This window comes from Vigna umbellata, chromosome 4 (assembly GCF_029865625.1).
Source record: "Vigna umbellata cultivar VRB3 chromosome 4, Vumbellata_1.0, whole genome shotgun sequence".
NCBI lineage: Eukaryota > Viridiplantae > Streptophyta > Magnoliopsida > Fabales > Fabaceae > Vigna > Vigna umbellata.
Window position 1 is genome coordinate 63,691,202 of NC_142168.1, and position 19,441 is coordinate 63,710,642.

The 19,441-nt window shown below is 41.2% G+C and overlaps 2 protein-coding genes and 1 long non-coding RNA gene across 4 annotated transcripts in view; 2 read left to right on the forward strand and 1 right to left on the reverse strand.

Annotated features, from left to right (window-relative positions):
• The window catches only part of LOC124828407 (ATP-dependent zinc metalloprotease FTSH 12, chloroplastic-like), a 35,717-nt gene extending 23,138 nt beyond the window's left edge, over positions 1 to 12,579 (reverse strand). For both annotated transcript variants that reach the window (XM_088114238.1, XM_088114239.1), the window contains exons 1-2: positions 12,184 to 12,579; positions 9,526 to 9,710 (exon numbers count right to left, since the gene is read on the reverse strand). In XM_088114238.1, coding sequence (XP_087970364.1) covers positions 9,526 to 9,710; positions 12,184 to 12,537 — 539 coding nt within the window. In that variant the 5' untranslated portion in view covers positions 12,538 to 12,579. The remainder of the gene's footprint in view (positions 1 to 9,525; positions 9,711 to 12,183) is intronic.
• Positions 12,580 to 13,210: 631 nt separating this feature from the next.
• LOC148200893 (uncharacterized) lies at positions 13,211 to 13,918 on the forward strand. Its single transcript, XR_015785537.1, has 2 exons — positions 13,211 to 13,421; positions 13,542 to 13,918. It is a non-coding gene; the product is annotated as an uncharacterized LOC148200893 (long non-coding RNA).
• A 1,183-nt stretch (positions 13,919 to 15,101) lies between these two features.
• On the forward strand, positions 15,102 to 15,524 carry LOC148200894 (uncharacterized). Its single transcript, XM_088113074.1, has one exon. The coding sequence runs from the start codon at positions 15,102 to 15,104 to the stop codon at positions 15,522 to 15,524; it is 423 nt and encodes a 140-aa protein (XP_087969200.1).
• The last annotated feature ends 3,917 nt before the right edge of the window (positions 15,525 to 19,441 follow it).

The window sequence follows — 19,441 nt, forward strand, 5'->3', positions numbered from 1 at the left end:
ACGTTATGTCAACACCCAGGAAGTATTTGAGGCTCCCAAGATCATTGGTTTGAAAATGTTTACAAAAGTGTTCCTTCAGTTGAGATGTTCTAATAGCATCATTTCCTGTAATGACTATATCATCAACATATACTATAGAGTAAACACATTTTCCAAGAGATGTATGACACTAAAAAACTAAATAATTTGCTTCACTACATACAACTAGTGTTAATTTTGCCATGGTGGTGCCATGGTGGAAACCCAGAAACAGTTTCCCAACCTGCTGCCACAACAAGGTGGTGGCAATGCGAGTTCTCCATCACAGCCCATGGCAGTTGCTTCTTACATGGCGGCTGGTGGTGGCAGAACAGTAATGACGAAAAAAACAAAGTGGAGAAAGAGATAAACAGCGGCAAAGTGGAAGAGATAATGCAGCAATAGCGCGGGAGAAGAGATAAGTAGAGTCGGACAAAAGAGGCACTGGCGCAACCCATAACCCTTAATTTCACCCTTCTATTTGTTTTCTAAATCCTTAACCCGCAACCCATAACCCACCGTTGTTAGCCACCACTGCCACCTGCCACCAGCCTCAAGTCTATTTTTTTTGCATTAGAATTATATGTGGTGCTATTATGTTTCTTTTGACCGCAATATTTCCAACATAAATCGTTATGGTTTCCATTATAACTTTATAAAGGATTTTTGGGTCACTTATATTTTTTGTTATCCGATATTGATAACATTGATTACAACACAAAGTTTTGAACAATGCAGTTAAATTTTCCAAACCAAGCATTCGGTCATTGCTTGAGCCCATAAAGAGAGCAACACATCTTACAAACCAAACCAAACTCCCCTAATCAGCAAATGTAAGAGGTTGTTCCATGTAGACTTCCTCTTCTAGATCTCCATGAAGAAAAACATTTATATTAGAGAGATGTAAAACATTCAATTATTCAATTAGATCCTCTCTTCTTTCTTAGTCTTTTTACGAGAACAATAGGCTTCGAAGCCTATATATACAAAGTTCTCGGTTGTGTGTCAAATAATATACAACATCAATTTCATGTTTACATTCTTCTCTCATGTTCTTTTTTAATACGGCATCAAGAGTCTCAAATTGATCCAACATGGTCAATCCAAGCTCCCACCCATCCGCTTCCCAGTTTTCCCCAAATTTTGTAGCTGAAAAATTGAATGATTCCAATTATCTTCACTAGAAACAAGTTGAGCTTGTTATTAAGTGTTAGGAAGTTAAAAGTATATAAGAGGAGGAATAAAAGAGGAGGGCCAAACAGTGATATTGAAGAAAAGGGACCGAACGAAGATGTTGAAGTAAGAGGGCCGAACGGTGATGTTGAAGGGGGCCGAACGGTAATATCAAGTAAGGTCCAAACGGTGATGTTGAAGGGGGCCGAACGGTAATATGAAGTAAGGTCCGAACGGTTGTTCAAGGGAGGAGAGAGTTATGGGCCGAACGGTATAAGGTTGATAATACCGAACGATAGAGTGTTAATATTAGGGAGTCATGTTTGTTAGGAGTGAAAGAAATGGCGAGACAGTTTGTTAGTTGTTAGGGGGAGAGAGAGTATATATAATCACCGAATTGGTTGAGAAGGGGAGAGGATTTGTTTAGGGTTTAGACTGGACCTCTTGGCCAGTGGAGGAAGGGAGGCTTCCTTGGGAACATTTACTTCTATTTTCTTCTTTCTTCACACTACAGATATATGTTCCAAGCTTGTTACAAAGATAATCAATTCTAGGTCCTCGTAAGGACTTAGTGAATATGTTTGCCAACTGGTTGCTAGAGTTAACAAACTCAGTCTTGATATCTCCGGATATGATTTTTTCTCGAATGAAATGACAATCAACTTCAATGTGTTTGGTTCTCTCATGGAAGACAGGGTTAGAGCTAATATGGAGAGCAGCTTGATTATCACATATAAGTATCATGTGAGTGACATCTCCAAATTTCAATTCACTAAGCAATTGTTTAAGCCACACAAGCTCGCAAGTAGCTGATGTCATAGCTCTATATTCTGCTTTTGCACTGGACCTTGCCACAATATTTTGCTTCTTACTTTTCCAAGATATCAGGTTGCTACCAATAGAGACACAATATCCAGAAGTAGACCTCCTATCAGAAGGAGAACCAGCCCAATCAGCATCTGAATAACAAACGATTGTTAGGGCCATATAGCAAACCTTTTCCAGGTGATCTTTTAATATACTTTAGTATGCGAACAACTGCATCCAATGGTCTTCACATGGGGAGTTTAGAAATTGACTCACCACACTAACTGCGAAGGAAATGTCAGGACGCGTAACAGTAAGATAGTTTAATTTACCAACTAGTCTTCTGTACCATTCAGGATCTGAGAAAGGCTCCCCCTGATTTGGTAGGAGTTTGATGTTAGGGTCCATAGGTGTCTCAACAGATTTACAGTTCATTAACCCTGTTTCCTCCAAGATGTCTAACGCATACTTCCTCTGAGATATGACAATACCATCATTGGATTGTGCTACTTCAATACCCAAAAAGTACCGGAGTTTGCCAAGATCTTTGGTTTGAAAATGATGACAAAGGTGTTGTTTCATCTGAGAGATGCCAAGATAGTCGCTTCCTGTGAGAACAATATCATCGACATACACTATTAAGTAGATACACCAGCACTCGAGTGGCGATAGAACACTGAATGATCCGCTTCACTGCGAGACATACCAAATTGTTGAACAACACAACTGAATTTACCAAACCAGGCCCGAGGAGACTGTTTTAGGCCATATAAGGATTTGCGAAGACGACATACCAATCCAGATGACTCCCCCTGAGCAACAAAGCCAGGCGGTTGCTCCATATAAATTTCTTCATGCAAATCACCATTGAGGAAAGCATTTTTGACATCAAGTTGGTAAAGAGGCCATTGGCGAAGAGCGGCCATGGCAATGAATAGGCGAACAGAGGTCATTTTTGCCACTGGAGAAAAAGTATCACCATAATCCAAACCAAAAATCTGTGTGTAGCCTTTGGCAACCAGTCGAGCTTTCAGACGATCAATTGTGCCATCAGGACCAACCTTGATAGCATACACCCACCTGCAACCAACAACAGACTTTTCAGATGGTAATTGGACAAGCTCCCAAGTTCCACTTTCCTGTAAAGCACTTATTTCATCCATCATAGCTTGACGCCAACCAGGATGAGTTAAGGCATCACTCACATATTTGGGAATTGACACAGAAGAAATGGATGAGAGACAAGTATAAAAAGATGGAGATAATCTGTGGTAATTATGAACAGTATAATGGGGGGAAGGGTTACGGGTAGAGCGTATACCTTTACGGAGGGCAATAGGCAAGTCAGACTCAGTTGCTGGAGCTGGAGGAGACACTTGAGGCGGCACCGGAAGTGAGTCATGAAGGAGACGATTACGGCGACTATAAACCTGAAGGGGTGGAGGTGAAGGATGATTCTGTGGTGAAGACAAAATGGGTGGAGCATCACCAGGAGGATCACATATAAGAGGAATATCAACAGTAACAAGGAGAGGTACAGAACTAGAAGATAGATGTGAAAAGTAAAAAGAAGACTCATCAAAAGTAACATCAGCAGAGATAAAATGACGATTGAGGGAAGGGGAAAAACACTTATAGCCCTTTTGTGACCGTGGAAATCCTAAGAAGACACATTTGTGAGACCTAGGAGATAACTTATCAAGACCAGGACTAAAATCATGAACAAAACATGTAGACCCAAAAACTCGAAGAGGTAATGGATGCAGAGGGTCTTGAGGAAATAAGATAGAATAAGGGATTTTGTTATCTAAGACGGAAGATGGCATGCGGTTGATAAGATAACATGCTGTGAGAACTGCATCACCCCAAAAACGTGAGGGTACTTGACCATGAATAAGAAGTGTACGAGTTGTTTCAATAAGGTGTCTATTCTTGCGCTCAGCCACCCCATTTTGTTGAGGGTTATAAGCACATGAGGTTTGGTGAAGAATGCCATGAGAAGCCAAAAATTGTTTAAACGGTTGAGAAAGGTATTCACGGCCATTATCACTACGTAAATTTCGAATAGAAACCCCAAACTGTGTTTTTATTTCATTGATAAAAGATTGGAAAATAGAAAACAACTCAGAACGATTCTTCATTAAAAACAACCAAGTACATCTGGAATAATCATCAATAAAGGTAACAAAATACTGAAAACCTAAAATGGACTTAACACGACTAGGTCCTCAAATGTCAGAATGAACCAATGAAAAAGGGGACGACGCCCGTTGTGAGACACTACGAGGAAAGGAACTACGAGTATGCTTCCCTAACTGACAAGACTCACACGACAAACTTGATAATGTGGACAACCTCGGGACAAGTTGTTGTAGTTTGGCAAGACTAGGATGACCGAACTGAGCATGAAGAAGGGATGGTGACTCCATGACTACGCCAACATGTGGAGAAGGGCAGAGATGATAAAGGCCATGAGACTCACATCCTGTGCCAATCATGTGTTTCGAACTCCGGTCCTGCAACCAAACAGAATCTTTAGTAAATGAAATAACACAATTAAGAGTACGAGTTAAACGACTAATGGACAATAAGTTGAAGGGAAACCCAGGGACATAAAGTACATGATCAATGGATATGGATGGAAAAATATTAACAGTACCAATACCATGAGATGAGACTCTAGACCCATCAGCCATTGTTACTGAGGGTAAATTATTCGGACATGACAAGGAAGAAAACAAGGACTTGTTACCAGTGATATGATCGGTGGCGCCTGAGTCAAGGACCCAAGGTCCGAGGGAGTGAGTTAGACCATCAAAAGGTGTACCTGTACGTGCAACAGATGCAGATGTAGTGGAACCAGAGTGCTGATGATCCTCATACCATCTGAGAAATTCGTTAAAGATTGCAGGTTTGTCTACGGTATTAGATGAAGTAGGATGGTCTGCAGACGGTGATCGAGGAGGTGGATCAGAATTTGCCATTGCTACAGGTCGAGGAGGACATCCATGGAGAGCATAACATCTATCAATCTTGTGGCCTAACTTGCCACAATGGTCACATTTTGGACGTCCTTTACTTGGCTTGCGAGACCGACTTCGATCATCACGTTGAGCAGCCATAACAGAAGAATCATCAGTATGAGGGGATGTCTCAGTGACGGGTTTGCTCGGTATACGCAAAAGAGCAGAACAAGTAGAAGTAAAGTTGGGTATGACAGGAGAACCCAAAATCTGATCACGGACATGAGAAACATCATCAGAGAGTCCGTATAATGCCAACAACATGAAGAACTTTGATCGTTGTTCCAATTCTTCAGCAGGAGTGGAAGCAGGAGGTAATATATCATTAAAGTCATGAAGAAGGGCATGAATTTTACCCAAATATTCTGCCATGGGGCCAGGATTGCGCGGACCAATAACAGTGAATAGGTCCTGACAAACACCATAAAGACGCTGAGTGTCATTTGTGTATAACAACTTCGCTTGTGCCCATACTTCTGAACATGTTTCATAGGATCGAAACATTTGTTTCAATGAGGAGTGAATGGTGGACTTTATAACAATGCATAACTGAGCATCAATTTTCATCCAGCAGGAAGTGTCATCTATGGGAGCAGTAGTCACATTTTGAGTAAGATGATCTAAGTACCCCTGACTCTTCAACCAAAGTTTGATGTCGGACGCCTATGTTGCATAATTTGTGCCATCTAACTTGTCAATGGACAAGTGTACATTCACATAATTGGTATATATTGAGGGATCAGAAGATGAGCCACCAATAGAGGTGTTTATAGACGAGGAAGACGCCATAAAGAGGGAAGAGGGAGAAACCCTAAAAAATCAAAGTGCTCCGATTGACGCAACGACCACAGATCCAGAAAGAGGGCGAGGAGGCGATCACGGCGATGCTGATCGGCAGCGGAAAGCTCCGGCAACGCGCTGGCACGCGCGGCGGCAGCGACGGCAGCGGCGAATCTTGCGGCGGCGCGTGGGTGGTCCGTTCGCCGCGATCCTCGTACCACGGTGGTCGTCGCCGGTCGATTCTGGAACTCCGGCGACGGCGACGGCGGCAGCGGCAACGGCAGCGGCGACGACTGCGACGACAGCGGCAGTGATGGGTGCCGGAGACCGTGGAGTTGACTGGAACTATTCCTGTGCTCTAGATACCATATGAGAAATAGAGAAGATTGGGAGAAAATATCCCTTGTGTTTAGCATACACATAGGGTAGTTTATTTATATTGTAAGATATGGGCCAATGCCCTTAATACAGAATAGACTAAGCCCAAATAACAAAAACACACATCTTAACATCTAACAGAGTATATATAATCACCGAATTGGTTGAGGAGGGGAGAGGATTTGTTTAGGGTTTAGACTGGACCTCTTGGCCAGTGGAGGAAGGGAGGCTTCCTTGGGAACATTTACTTCTATTTTCTTCTTTCTTCACACTACAGATTGAATAAAATACTTATACATCCATTATATCTTCTGTTGTTGAGTGTCTGAGTGAGAAGACTGACTATTGTTTAGGTTCCCTGAATAAAGGAACCTAACATTAAGTCTCATCACCTTTATAGAATTGTATATGTTTTTAATGTATTGTGTGTCTAATGCAGACCACACATTATGTATTTATACTATTTTACATAATTAATTATAATGAAAACACCTAATAATAAGGAATCAATCATCCTAATTTCCTAGATTATGTCACCGTTAATTTCCTACAAATCCATAATAGCTTATTATATTCTAACACTCCCCCACAAGTCGGAGCATATATGTCATATGTACCAAGCTTGTTACAAATGTACTCTATCTGAGGCTCTCTAAGAGACTTGGTGAATATGTCAGCCAACTAATTGTTAGACTTGACAAAATCATTAGTGATTTCTCAAGAGGGCACATTTTCTCTAACAAAGAGACAATCAATTTCAATGTGTTTGGTTCTTTTATGGAAGATCGGGTTTGATGTAATGTGAAGTGTAGCTTGATTGTCACAAATAAGTTTTGTTTCATGGATATCCCCTATTTTTAGTTGTAATAGTAGTTGCCTAAGCCACATAAGCTCACAAGTGGCTACTGTCATAGCACAATATTTTGCTTCAGCACCATGTGATCGTTGATCAAAACTTAAACTCTGATAGTGGTAGCGGTAGATGACGGCGTCGCCGCCAGTAGTAGATAGCGCCACTGTCGGCAACGGCAGATGCAGTGACAGAGGCACCAGAAACTTTTTTCTTTAAAGAACCTTAAGCTCTAGATACCATGTTGAATATACGAAAAACTATATATGGGGTTAATCTCCCTTATGTTGAATATACACATAGGGTCCTCTATTTATAATAGAAGAAATATGGGTCAAGCCCAAAATACAAATAAGAAATAATAACAAACTAACTAAAGATAAAATATAAATATAAAATAAAGATAATATATCTAACAGCTTCAAACCATAGAGAGACCGTTGAAGCTTACAAACAAGACGAGAATCGTCGGAAGCAAGAAAACCAGGGGATTGATTCATACAAACTTCTTCATGCAATTCACCATGTAAGAATGCATTAATATTTATTTGATGAAGATGCCAATGATGAATAGCAACCATAGCCAGAAAGAGACGAAAGAAGTTATCTAGACCAAAAATCTGTGTATAACCTTTAGCGACTAAGCGAGGTTTTAACCAATCAATATGACCATCAAGTCCAATTTTCATTGTATAAACCCAACGACAGTCAACCGTTTTTTTGTCAGGAGGTAAATGAACAAGTTCCCAAGTGCCATTGGAAGGAAGGTAAGGTTGCCATCTCCTCTACCATTGCCTGATGTTAGCCAGGATAAGCCATGGCTTCACCTATAGTCTTAGGAATAGACATAGAATCCAAAGAAGAAACAAAGGAGAAATAGGATGGAGACAAACGATCATAAGTAATGGTAAAAGCAGAGAGTTACGATTACGAGAAGAACGAATACCTTTTCGTATCACAATAGGAAGTTCAGGTGCAGGAATCGTGGGCGAAGGGGAGGTTGGAGCAGAAGATGATGCTTGAGGATTTACTATCTGTCACAATCGGTTGCTTCTATGTCCATTGTGTCTCAAGCTCTTGAGCATCAACGCTTAGGTCATCATAGTCCTACCAAAATGTGTCTCATGCTTCCCAATCTTTCTCACAGTTTGTCTTTTCAAGATTGAAACCTTAAACTATTGATATCATATAGAATTGTATATGTTTTGAATGTACTGTGTGTTTAATACAGACCACACAATATGTATTTATACTATTTTATAAAATTAATTATAGAAAAACACTTACATAGGAATCAATCATCTTGATTTCCTAGATTATCTAAAGGTTAATTTCCTATAAATCTGTAACGGTTGATTATATTCTAATAACCTTCATCACTTTGTTGTTAACCCAGAAATTCCTCCAAGATTTCTTACTGATGATTATCGCACTGCAAGAGTTATTAATCCCGCTTATGAAGAATGGGAAGTTCAAGATCAGATCTTACTTTCTTGGCAATAATCGACTCTCTCCAAGTCAATTTTGCCACGCGTTCTTCATATTGTTCATTTGTATCAAGTATGGGAACAGATACACAACCACTTCTTCACTTAGACCAAGGCTCGTGCGAGGTAGCTTCGCATTGATCTCCAAGAAGCTTCTCTTGAAAATAAGACAATACAAGAATTATTGGGACACATCAATTCCATGTTGATGAACTTGTTGGCATTGGATGTCCTCAAAAAAGGTTGACTCATCTAAGTCATCGAAAGTAAATGTTTTACAGATTATGCGATTGCAAGCATTGCAGATCACAATGTTGGTAACAAATGATGTAGTTTTAGAGTCATCCAATTTTGCACCGTCAAATTTTAATTTCAAATAAAATATACAACATTACAGCCGATGCAATCACTACAATTGTGCTGTAGATTATTTTATGTGAATAGATCACTCCATAACAAGGTTGTCAAATCAAAATTCAAAGACAATGAAAAATAACTTCAAATATATCATGTAGATGTTACATAGAATTTAATATCATAATTTAAACTACAAGATAATAAAAAAACATCAACTATAAGTCTCATGAAGCAATTTTTCAATTAACAAATTAAGCTTATATGAGTTTTGGATTTCTTTCATGACACTGGTGAAAGAAAAGTAAAAATAGGAAAGAAAGAAAAACATGTGATTTGATCAATGATACAAAATTGCATAGCGAGCTCTTAGTTCAGTATGTCAGTGAATAATGAGCTTCAACTGTCATCATTGTCTAGTTTTAGTGAATTTAAAGTCAACATTATAGCAGGTTAAGAACTTATTTCATTTGATTGATTAAAAATATTATATTAGCGTGAAACTGGTGAAAGAAATAATATATGTTCACAACAAATAAAATTTGAGAAGTCAGCAATTATACTTCTATGACAATAAGAATTAGATAAACCAAAAGTATATTAAACAAGAGCATGTGTACCAAAAGAATGTGATAATAAAGGAGGATTGACTTACCTTCTGATGTTAGTAGGGGATGGTTCAGGAATTAACACTTCCATGTAAGCTTCTGCTAATTCTTTTTTCTGCCGATTTAGGAAAGGTGTTTGAACAGCAACATATACTCCTCTACAAGCAAATGTGACAACAAAAATATAAAGAACAAATGTGCCAATTCGCAAAGGTTCCCAGTCTTTGATTTTCTGTAACAAGAAAACAACATTGTTTTAGTTAATTTATATTAAAAAGAAAGCAATACAGAATAATAACAAATATAAGTAAAACCCCTTTTATGGATTAAGCAGTCAATTTTACCAGCCTGGTCCAAAAGTGTTGATAGTATATATTTTTCAATCAAAATGCTTAGCTAGGTAAAAAATGTCCCAGGAAAAAAAAAAGTTAAATATGTTTTGAGTCCCTAAAATTAGACGCAAAATTGAAATTTATAGTTTTTTTAACCCAATGGCTATAACTTTTTATGTATTAAACAATGTTTTAAACTGACATTTAAGCTAAAACATGTCAAACGGTAAAAATAACTCAAATGTCAACTTGAAATATCATTTGACACGTCAAAAAGATGTAATCCAATTGGACTAGGAGGACTATATCTATTCATTTTCGAAGTTAGAGTATAAAAGTTTGGGATAGAAACCAAATATAATTTAGCATTCAAGTTTAAGAACTAAAAACATATTTAATTAAAAAAATACATTAATGCTGCAATAGTAGTTAACCCAACACTATTTATTAAACAAAATGCAATATTGAAGAACAAAGCAATATTAAATACCAGCATAAGAGAACAAAAGCAACACATTCGAAAAATATGCACAATTCTATCCTATTCCATACGCTATGTAAAGGAAAAGAAATGCCTCCAAAATGCAGGCATCGCCACAAAATTTTGACTAGTCACTACTCTCAAGTTGTAGTTGAATGTGGAAATTAAAAATTGCTCCCCCTCAATCTATCTAGTTTGAGGAAACATTTTCCACTTTTGCTTATAAATGATTTGGTTACAAGAGTTTTTGGAATAATTGTGGAGACCGAAATGACACATTTATTAAATGTCGGGTATAAGACTGAAATCTTTTGGAAATATGAGGTAGAAAACTTTATTAACTCTAAATTATAATTACAAAATTGTCACATTATTTTCAGAATCCTATTTTCAAAGGACTGAGCAAAAACAGCCAAAAGTAAAATTTTTTATAACTACTAATGATCAGAAAAAAAATAAAATGTGTTAAGAAGTGAACTTGAAGCCTAACTCAAGCCCACAAAACCGACTTGTATGGTGAGGTTTGCACCCCACTAATATATTATAATTTGACCTTATCTCTAGTCGATGTGGGACTTCCAACACACCCCTTCACGCCGAGGTATAGACATCTCGAGCGTGAGAGTAGAATTAATGGGTGATCCAATAGTGGCCCGACAACAGGTGGAACAGAATGCCCACATAGATCTCGTTAGGAAAGGCTCCAACCATGGCTCTGATACTATATTAGAAAGTGGACTTTAAGCCTAACTCAACCCCACAAAACCGGCTTGTATGTATGGTTTGCACCCCACTTATATATTACAATTTGGTCTTATCTCTAGTCGATGTGGGACTTCCAACAAAATGGACTATTCAAGATGGAAATCAATATTCACCCACACTCGATACATTGTTTGGTTCGAGAAAAGTTTTCAATGTTCCCATGCAATTTAAAAATGTCTATGTTATCTTTGTTTCTTCACTTTGACTCTTACTCTGAAAGGCTTGTTCACCAATACCAGAAAGTAAAATCATAAAACACCACTGCAACATTCCCAACTTAACAAAAGCAAAAACACAAATTTAACAACATAAAAAGCCATGAAATTAGCAACACAATCCCAATACAGCAATGAACAAGTCACCTTCCAATGTCCTCACCGATTTCAATAGACAAATTGAGACTCCCACTGAGTCCCAAAATCAATATTTTCTTCGATTATTAATGAAAACCAGAAAATAAAATCATAAAACATCAGGGCGTCATTGAAAAGCCTTGAATTTGAGGACAAAGGCAACCTCCCAAAACAGCAAAAAAACAAACAACTCTGAATTCCTTCCTGTTTTACTCATGTCATACCGAGACTTACATACTGTGCTAGGCTTACAGTACAAACCATTGTGTGCCATATTACGTGGAAACAGAATAACAGAACTGGTAAAGAAAACAGGAAAAGTAATGAGAACCAATGCCAACAACCAACAGCAATGTCATGATGAAAACAGAAAATATATTCCCTGTATACAATTGGTTTATCTGCAATCCTTTTGGGCCGAGTCTTATTTCCAGTAACCAAGTCCACTGCTGCGTCAGTACCCACAGTAGTTTTGCTATCATCATCAAATGCGGAAATCAATTTCTGCTCAGTCAACAGTCAACACTCTCTTTGGTTATAACCAAAAGTTTTCCATTTTTACTCACTCTGATTCCTATCTCCAAATGCGTCCCCAATAAAACCACAAATCACTAATTTAACATCCACAAATCACTAATACTCACAGGTCACAACCCGAAAAATACAAAAAAAAGAAACATGAAATTAATAACAAATAAAAAAAATAAAAATTAAAAAAAAAACATATGCATCAAATTAACAACACAATTCCAGCGCGGCAATTGAAAGCATTACCTTCCAGCGTTCCCACCGGTTCCAATCGACAAACCGAGACACCCACTGAGTCCCAAACCTTCGCAATTCATCTCCGCTCATAACCTCGCCTACGTTCTTCACGCTGCTGCTCTGGAAGTCAAGACCCGTCTCTTTCTTCACCATTTCCCCAAAGTTGATCCAGAACCGCTGAGACCCACGCCGCAGCGACTGCGACCACGACGCCCCATCGGGCTCCGCGGTGGCCGAAACTCGGAACCGAAGCTTTCTGCGGGGACGCGGTGCGCTTAGCGTGAAAACGTTGGGGTTTGGAAAGAGTTGTGGTGATGAGAAACAGTGAAGAGGATTGGGAGTGTGCGTAATGGAGAGTTCCATTGCTAGCTTCTGCGGTTCATTTTCGGATTTGGGGGTTTATGAGGTTTATCCATAAATAGTTCCAAGAAATGCTATTATTTATGTAAAATTATACAAAGAGACGTTGATTTTGGTGTACATATTTATTTTTTGATTTTATCTTTAAATATTTATTTTAAGTGGTTTTATTTTTAAAATTTGATCGATTTTCTATAATTTAATTTTTTAAATTTAATTATTTTTTTAAATTAAAATGGTATTTTAAAAGTATATTTATTTTTGTAAAACTTTATTTTTGTAAAACTTTATAAAATGGTATTTTAAAAGTGATGGTAGTTTAAAAATAGTGAGACTCGGTTATTTTAATATTAAATGGTTTAGTTATAAATAGTTTTGTTATAAACAAGTTCTTTATTTTAAAATATAGGTTTAAACCCTCATTTGGTCCTCGTATCTGTGTGTCAATCTCAAGTGGGTTATCGTTTTTTTTTGTCTCAATCGTGTCCATAAACTTGTAAAACTGAACCAATTAAGTCATATCTGTTAAGTTTTCATTGACGTCGTCTAACTGTGATGACGTGGTGCACACATATGTATACATCTTATATTACGTGGAATTTTTTATTTAATTTGTCATATGACCTGTTATGTTATATTATTTGGTTCACATTAAAAAAATTTTCGTATTAAGAGATTAGGGTTCGCTATCTGCCATGGTTGCAATGGATTGGGGCTTTGATTTTATACTTTCATTAATGGGTCCAAACGTCGCCTCATTGCCCTTGACGAAAAACCTTGCACCAATCCCACACCACCCTCCTCCAACCACCACACGCTTCACTCTCGCTTCCGTCGCGGAAACCATCGTTGCCCAAGAAGAAGCCCCTCCCATTCCCCAATCTGAGGTTCTCTTCTCACTTTTTGCTCCCAAACATTCAAATTCAATTTCTCTCATTTATCCACCTCTTTTAGAATTAGAAAAAAAATCTCTTATTTATATATAATTTTTTTTTTGTGATTAATAGAAGCTTGGAGTGGTGGTGAAGGCAAAAGAGAAGCCAAGACTTGTGTTGAAGTTCATTTGGATGGAGAAGAGCTCAACGAGTTGCTTGAGAGCAAGCCTTGGATCTCCCAAAAGCAGATGATTATTATACTTAATCAAGCCACTGATATCATCAATTTGTGGCAGCAAAGTGGTGGCAACTTATCCTGATCCCAATTCTACTTTTCGAACATATTTCAAACATTTTTTGCACTTGTATTATGGGGTTGGGGTAATCGGTGATGTTTTGTAACAATGAGATGTTTCTCCGGTTAATGTTCATGTTTTTTTCTATTGTATGTTCTTTATTTGGCTTTGTATAAGTTTAATTAATATTATTATTAATCAACTTATCCCAAAGTTCTCTCAAACCTTTGGTTTCCTGTCTGTCATATTTTATTAGTTAAAATGTTCTCTCGAACCTTGTACTCATATGAAGTTTTAGATTTTTGTTACCCTATTATTTTATTAGACCGAAACCACATGTCAAAAGAATTGTCTTCAAAATGCATCTGTACCAGTAGGGACCGAGCGACACAAAGACTGAACGTCCGTGTAGTCTATGACTACGTATATCCCGAGGGACCGGGCAATGTATGGACCGGACGTCCGCATGGCCAATGACCACCCAATTACGTGACCTTGCCACTCGTCAACCAGACGAACAGCAACTCATATGAGCCGGCCGGTTGTAAGGCCTAATATTAGAAGGTCGGTCGGCCATATTGCCAATTGACCATACCAGATTAGGATTAAGATTAAGGTAAGTAGTTGTTAAAAGCTATTGGGCCGAAGTTGGGTCGTGATTAACTTTTCACTAATCCCAAGCTCATAACAAAAACTATAAATACAGGTCAAAGGTGAGTGGTAGATAGGTTGCATTTACTGCACATTTATTACTATTCTATTGAAAACACCATTGTTCTCAAACTGACTTTGGCATCGGAGAATCTTTGACAAGTCTCCTCCCCCCCCGCACGCAGAGGAGTGAACCGAAGAGTAGGAAGCAAGACCGGACGGCCGAGAGATTGGAAGAGTAAAGTGTGGAGGTATTTGACGACTCAGCCCCTACAACCGAAACATTTTGGCGCCCACCGTGGGGCCGAGTTGCTATTCAAACCCAATGGTGACCACGAGAAACATGAGCATGGACGATCCAGTAGAGATGATCAGAGCGTTACAACAGAAGATGGACGAGATGCAGCAGCGCCATGTGGCCAAACTTGTGGCCATCAAGGCCGAGTGTGAGGCACGGATAGCCCGAGAGATCGCTGGAAGGAAAGGCGAGGAAGAGTGAGTGAAGGAAAAGCGAAAAGTCACTGCGGAGGATCAGACCGAGCATAATAGCGGACGCGATAAGACCTGGAAGCCGGCGGAGTCCGAGGCCGAAGGAAGTAAAGTCAAATCGATACACGCGGAAAGTGCCGCGGAGGATAGACGGATGGTGGTGAAGCCTGAGCCTTCGTCCACGTTATTACTCCCCTTTGTCCAAGCGATCATGGATGTCTAGGTATCGGAACAGTTCGTTCCGCCACAATTCAAGATGTATGACGGGACAACGGATCCCGAGGCCCACATCAAGACTTTCTCGAACGCTATGGCGTTCAGGACAGGCAATGACGCTATCTGGTGTCGGGCATTTTCATTTTCACTAGAAGGAGAGGCGCTCGAGTGGTTCAATTCTCTTCCCTCCAATTCTATAGAGAATTTCGCCGGCTTACAACGCCTATTCAACCAGCAGTTTGCCGCTAACAATACTCAAGACCTGATCGTTTTCGAGCTGGTCACCCTAAAGCAAGGCAAGGAAGAAACGCTTAGAGCGTTCATGGACCGCTATCAGAAGACCGTGCGACAAGTGAAGGGCTTAAGCCCAGAACTCTCTCTGCATTACATCCTCCCCGCCCTCAAGCCAGGACCGTTTAAGGACAGCATCTGTCGACGGACCCCAAAACCATGGAAGAGTTGAGGGAGAGAGCGATGGACGAAATCAGGGTGGAAGAAATGAAACTGTCATACAAAAAGGAAAGTCAGGAGCACAAGGGGGAAAGGACGGATGGGGAAAATCAGGCACTTCGGTGGGAAATCGGGAAGTCTCAGACATAAGGAACCGCGTCGAGGACCCCGTTTCCAACAGTACACCCCCTTGAACGCTCCTAGGGAGAAGATCCTCCGAGAAGCGCTAAGCACGAAATTGCTCCTCGAACCCATGAAGCGACCTACTCCGCCAGGCGCAAACGGAACCAAACACTGTCTGTACCACAAAAACATGGGTCACACTACCGAAGAGTGTGTGACCTTGAAAGACAAAATTGAAGAGCTAATCCGGGCAGGACAACTGAAACAGTACGTTCGAGTTGACCGCCCCCCGACACCCGCGGAACGACCTAGCCCGCGGCATGCCTATAGGCACAAAAGGTCTGGAAGTAATCGGACCGATCGCCCATGCTCGGAGCAGCGATGAAGCAAAAGCCGCAGCAGAAGTCGCGATCGTCCCCTACAGGGACACATCAACACCATATCAGGAGGTTTTGCCGGGGGAGGGTCATCCTCGTCCGCTCAGAAACGTCATGTGCGGGCCCTGTAGTCCGTTCACTCAGTGGACAAGCCCCGGCGTACGATGCCACCTTTCACGTTTTCAGACGAGGACTTCCATGCCCCTGATCCTGACCTAGACGACCTGATGGTGATAACAGCGGAGATCGCCCGGTATGGTGTAAGTAAAGTCCTGGTGGATCAGGGAAGTTCGGTGAACATCCTCTATTGAAAAACCTTCCAACAGATGGATATATCGGAGGACCTCATTGTCCCTTACAACGAACAAATAGTAGGATTCGCGGGCGAAAGGGTAGACACCCGGGGATACCTTGAATTGCGCACTAGGTTGGGGACCGGGCGGTCTAGCGAGGAGAAGAGGGTTATATATTTGCTGGTAGAGGCCAACACCTCATACAACGTTTTCCTTGGCCGACCGTGCCTCAACGCTTTTGGAGCGATTGTCTCCACTCCCCACCTTACTATGAAATACCCCTCGGAGAAAGGGACTATATGCACCGTCCGAGCGGCTCCGAAGTAGTCATGGCCGACCTTGATCCAAGGACGAACATGGAGGACCGACTGGAACCTATAGGAGAAACACAGCCCGTCCTAATAGGGAAGGACCCTACCCAAACCACTACCATGGCCCGGGGCTTGGAGTCCGAGCTAGAAAAGGAAATTAGGTCGCTCCTATGGAAGAACCGAGACCTGTTCGCATGGACAGCGACCGACATGCCGGGGATTCACCCCTTGGTCATGTCCCACAAACTGGAACTGTTTAAAGAAGCCCGCCCGGTGGCATAGAAAAAACGCCGAATGGGCGAAGAGAAGAGGAAAGCAGTGGAAGACGAGGTGAATAAGCTAAGAGAGGCCAGTTTCGTCAGGGAGGTTACCTACACCACTTGGCTAGCCAATGTGGTGATGGTAAAAAAGGCCAGCGGAAAGTGGCGCATATGCACTGACTACACCGACCTGAATAAGGCCTGCCCGAAGGACTCACACCCCTTACCAAGCATAGACGCTTTGGTGGATGGTGCCTCCGATCATCGGATGTTGAGCTTCCTAAACGCCTACTCGAGGTATAACCAAATACCCATGTATGAGCCAGACCGGGAGAAGACGACCTTCATCACCAAGAGGACGAACTTCTGTTACGAAGTAATGCCTTTCGGTTTGAAGAATGTCGGGCCACCTACCAAAGCTTGATGGATAGGATTTTCAAGGAGCAGATCGGCCGATGCATGGACGTCTACGTGGACGACATGGTTGTTCGTTCTACTAACGGGGTGGGTCACATAAAAGACTTGGAGGAGGTATTCCGCCAAGTCAGGAAGTTCGAAAGGCGGCTAAATCTAGCCAAATGCACATTCGGAGTAGCTGTTGGAAAATTCCTATGTTTCATGCTTACATCTCGGGGCATCGAACCTAACCCTGACAAATGCGCGGTGGTATTGCAGATGCAAAGCCTAACCACTCTGAAGGAGATATAAAGACTCATCGGTCGGCTCACTACCTTGTCACGATTCATCCCGAGGTTGGCCGAAAGGGTCAGACCCGTCTTGTAGAAGATGAAAAAGGGGTCTGGCGCCGTATGGGATAACGAATGTGAGCAGGCATTTCAGGACGTCAAGATCATCCTGCTGAATCCACCAGTGATGAACCGCCCCACGCCGGGAGAAGATTTGCAGATCTTTTTGGGTGTATCGGAGTCGGCCATCAGCATCGTCCTCACGCAAGAGTGGCCCGAGCCAAGGCTCGTATACTTCGTCACCCGTACCCTTCTGGACGCCGAAACTCGTTATCTGCAAGTGGAAAAGGTGGCATTGGCTCTTTTAAACGCATCCAGAGGGCTCCGACCGTACTTCCAAAGCCACCAAGTGGTCGTTAGAACCTATTTCCCAATCTCTAAAATCCTCAGGAAACCAGATCTGGCGGGGCGCATGGTGGCTTGGGCGATAGAACTGTCGGAGTTCGGCCTACGTTACGAACCCAGGGGATCAATCAAAGGCCAACACTTGGCTGATTTTGTGATCGAACTACCCCACGCAATCCAAGATGAGTGGAGCCTATACGTCAACGGGGCGTCCGGTAGATCGATAAGTGGGGCGGGCGTGGTGCTGGAGAATCTTTGACAGGTCTCCCCCCGCACGCAAAGGAGTGAACCGAAGAGTAGGAAGCGAGACCGGACGGCCAAAAAACTGGAAGAGTAAAATGTAGAGGTATTTGACGACTTGGCCCTACAACCGAAACAACATCCATTATAATCTGAATTGGATTTTACGTATTCTGGAACAAAACCTTGGATGCAAGGTGTGGATATTCTTTTGGAACTTTTGAGGTCATAATGCAGAAGTACAATTTGCAGGACAGAGGAAGCCCCCAATAACAAAAGAAAAATAGGAATTTCTGAGTAATTGATTATTTATTGTTCTCCTTTATGTTAGTGAATATCTAAGGGATGATCCTATACATGCACTAGGCACCCGCAAATGAAGGAATTAAATAACATAATTGAATCTTCTACCATATATGAAATAACAAAGTGACATACCCACCGTCATTCATATGCTCTCATTCATATTCTCAACTGTCAGGGACAAACTTTTGTCCAAGGTGGATTTTCATTTTCTCATGTTCTTGCATTGTGAAAGTCGCAACTTTGTAGTTCAGGTAAAGATTTTATTTCGTTTGTGTAAATATTCAATTGTGATAAACAGTATATTAATCTGCTCCTAATTTGAGCGCCGGAGTACCTTTTGCAGGTACCTCCCCCTCCAGTCAAGAGTACAACCCATTAAAGCATGTGACAACCGAGCGGTCCAAACTAAAAGTGAGCATCCAGACGAGCGGTTCAGATGTTCCAGGCATTCGGAAGCAAGGAAGACACATTAGAAAGGTTAGTCTCTTTGTCCTAAACTAATCCCTGTCGAAACATTTAGGCGCCCACCGTAGGGTCGAGAGAAGCTCAAGAAACCCAGTGGTGACCACAAGAAGCATGGAGGAGCAGCAAACCACAAGAGATCTGATAGCCCAATTACAGGCACAAATGTAAACACAGACACGAGCCTTGCAAGCACAAATGCAAGCACAAACCCGGGCTCAGCAGGAGATGCAGCGAAAACACGAAGAGGAGATTACGATACTGAGAGCCGAACAGACTCGTCAAGAACAGTCCAAGCCGCACTTAGTGTCGTCGACCTAACTGGGCCATAATGGCGAAAACAATAATGAAACTCGCCAAAACCAAAAGCAATCCCACCATACATACCCCAACGACAATCCGAATGGCTACACGAACGGAAACCTGAACAGAAATTCGAACGAAAACCCGAACGACAATTTGATCGG

Bases quoted from the DNA above. Each gene is read 5' to 3' on its own strand.
- LOC148200894 (XM_088113074.1), top strand. From the start codon at position 15,102: ATGTATGACGGGACAACGGATCCCGAGGCCCACATCAAGACTTTCTCG.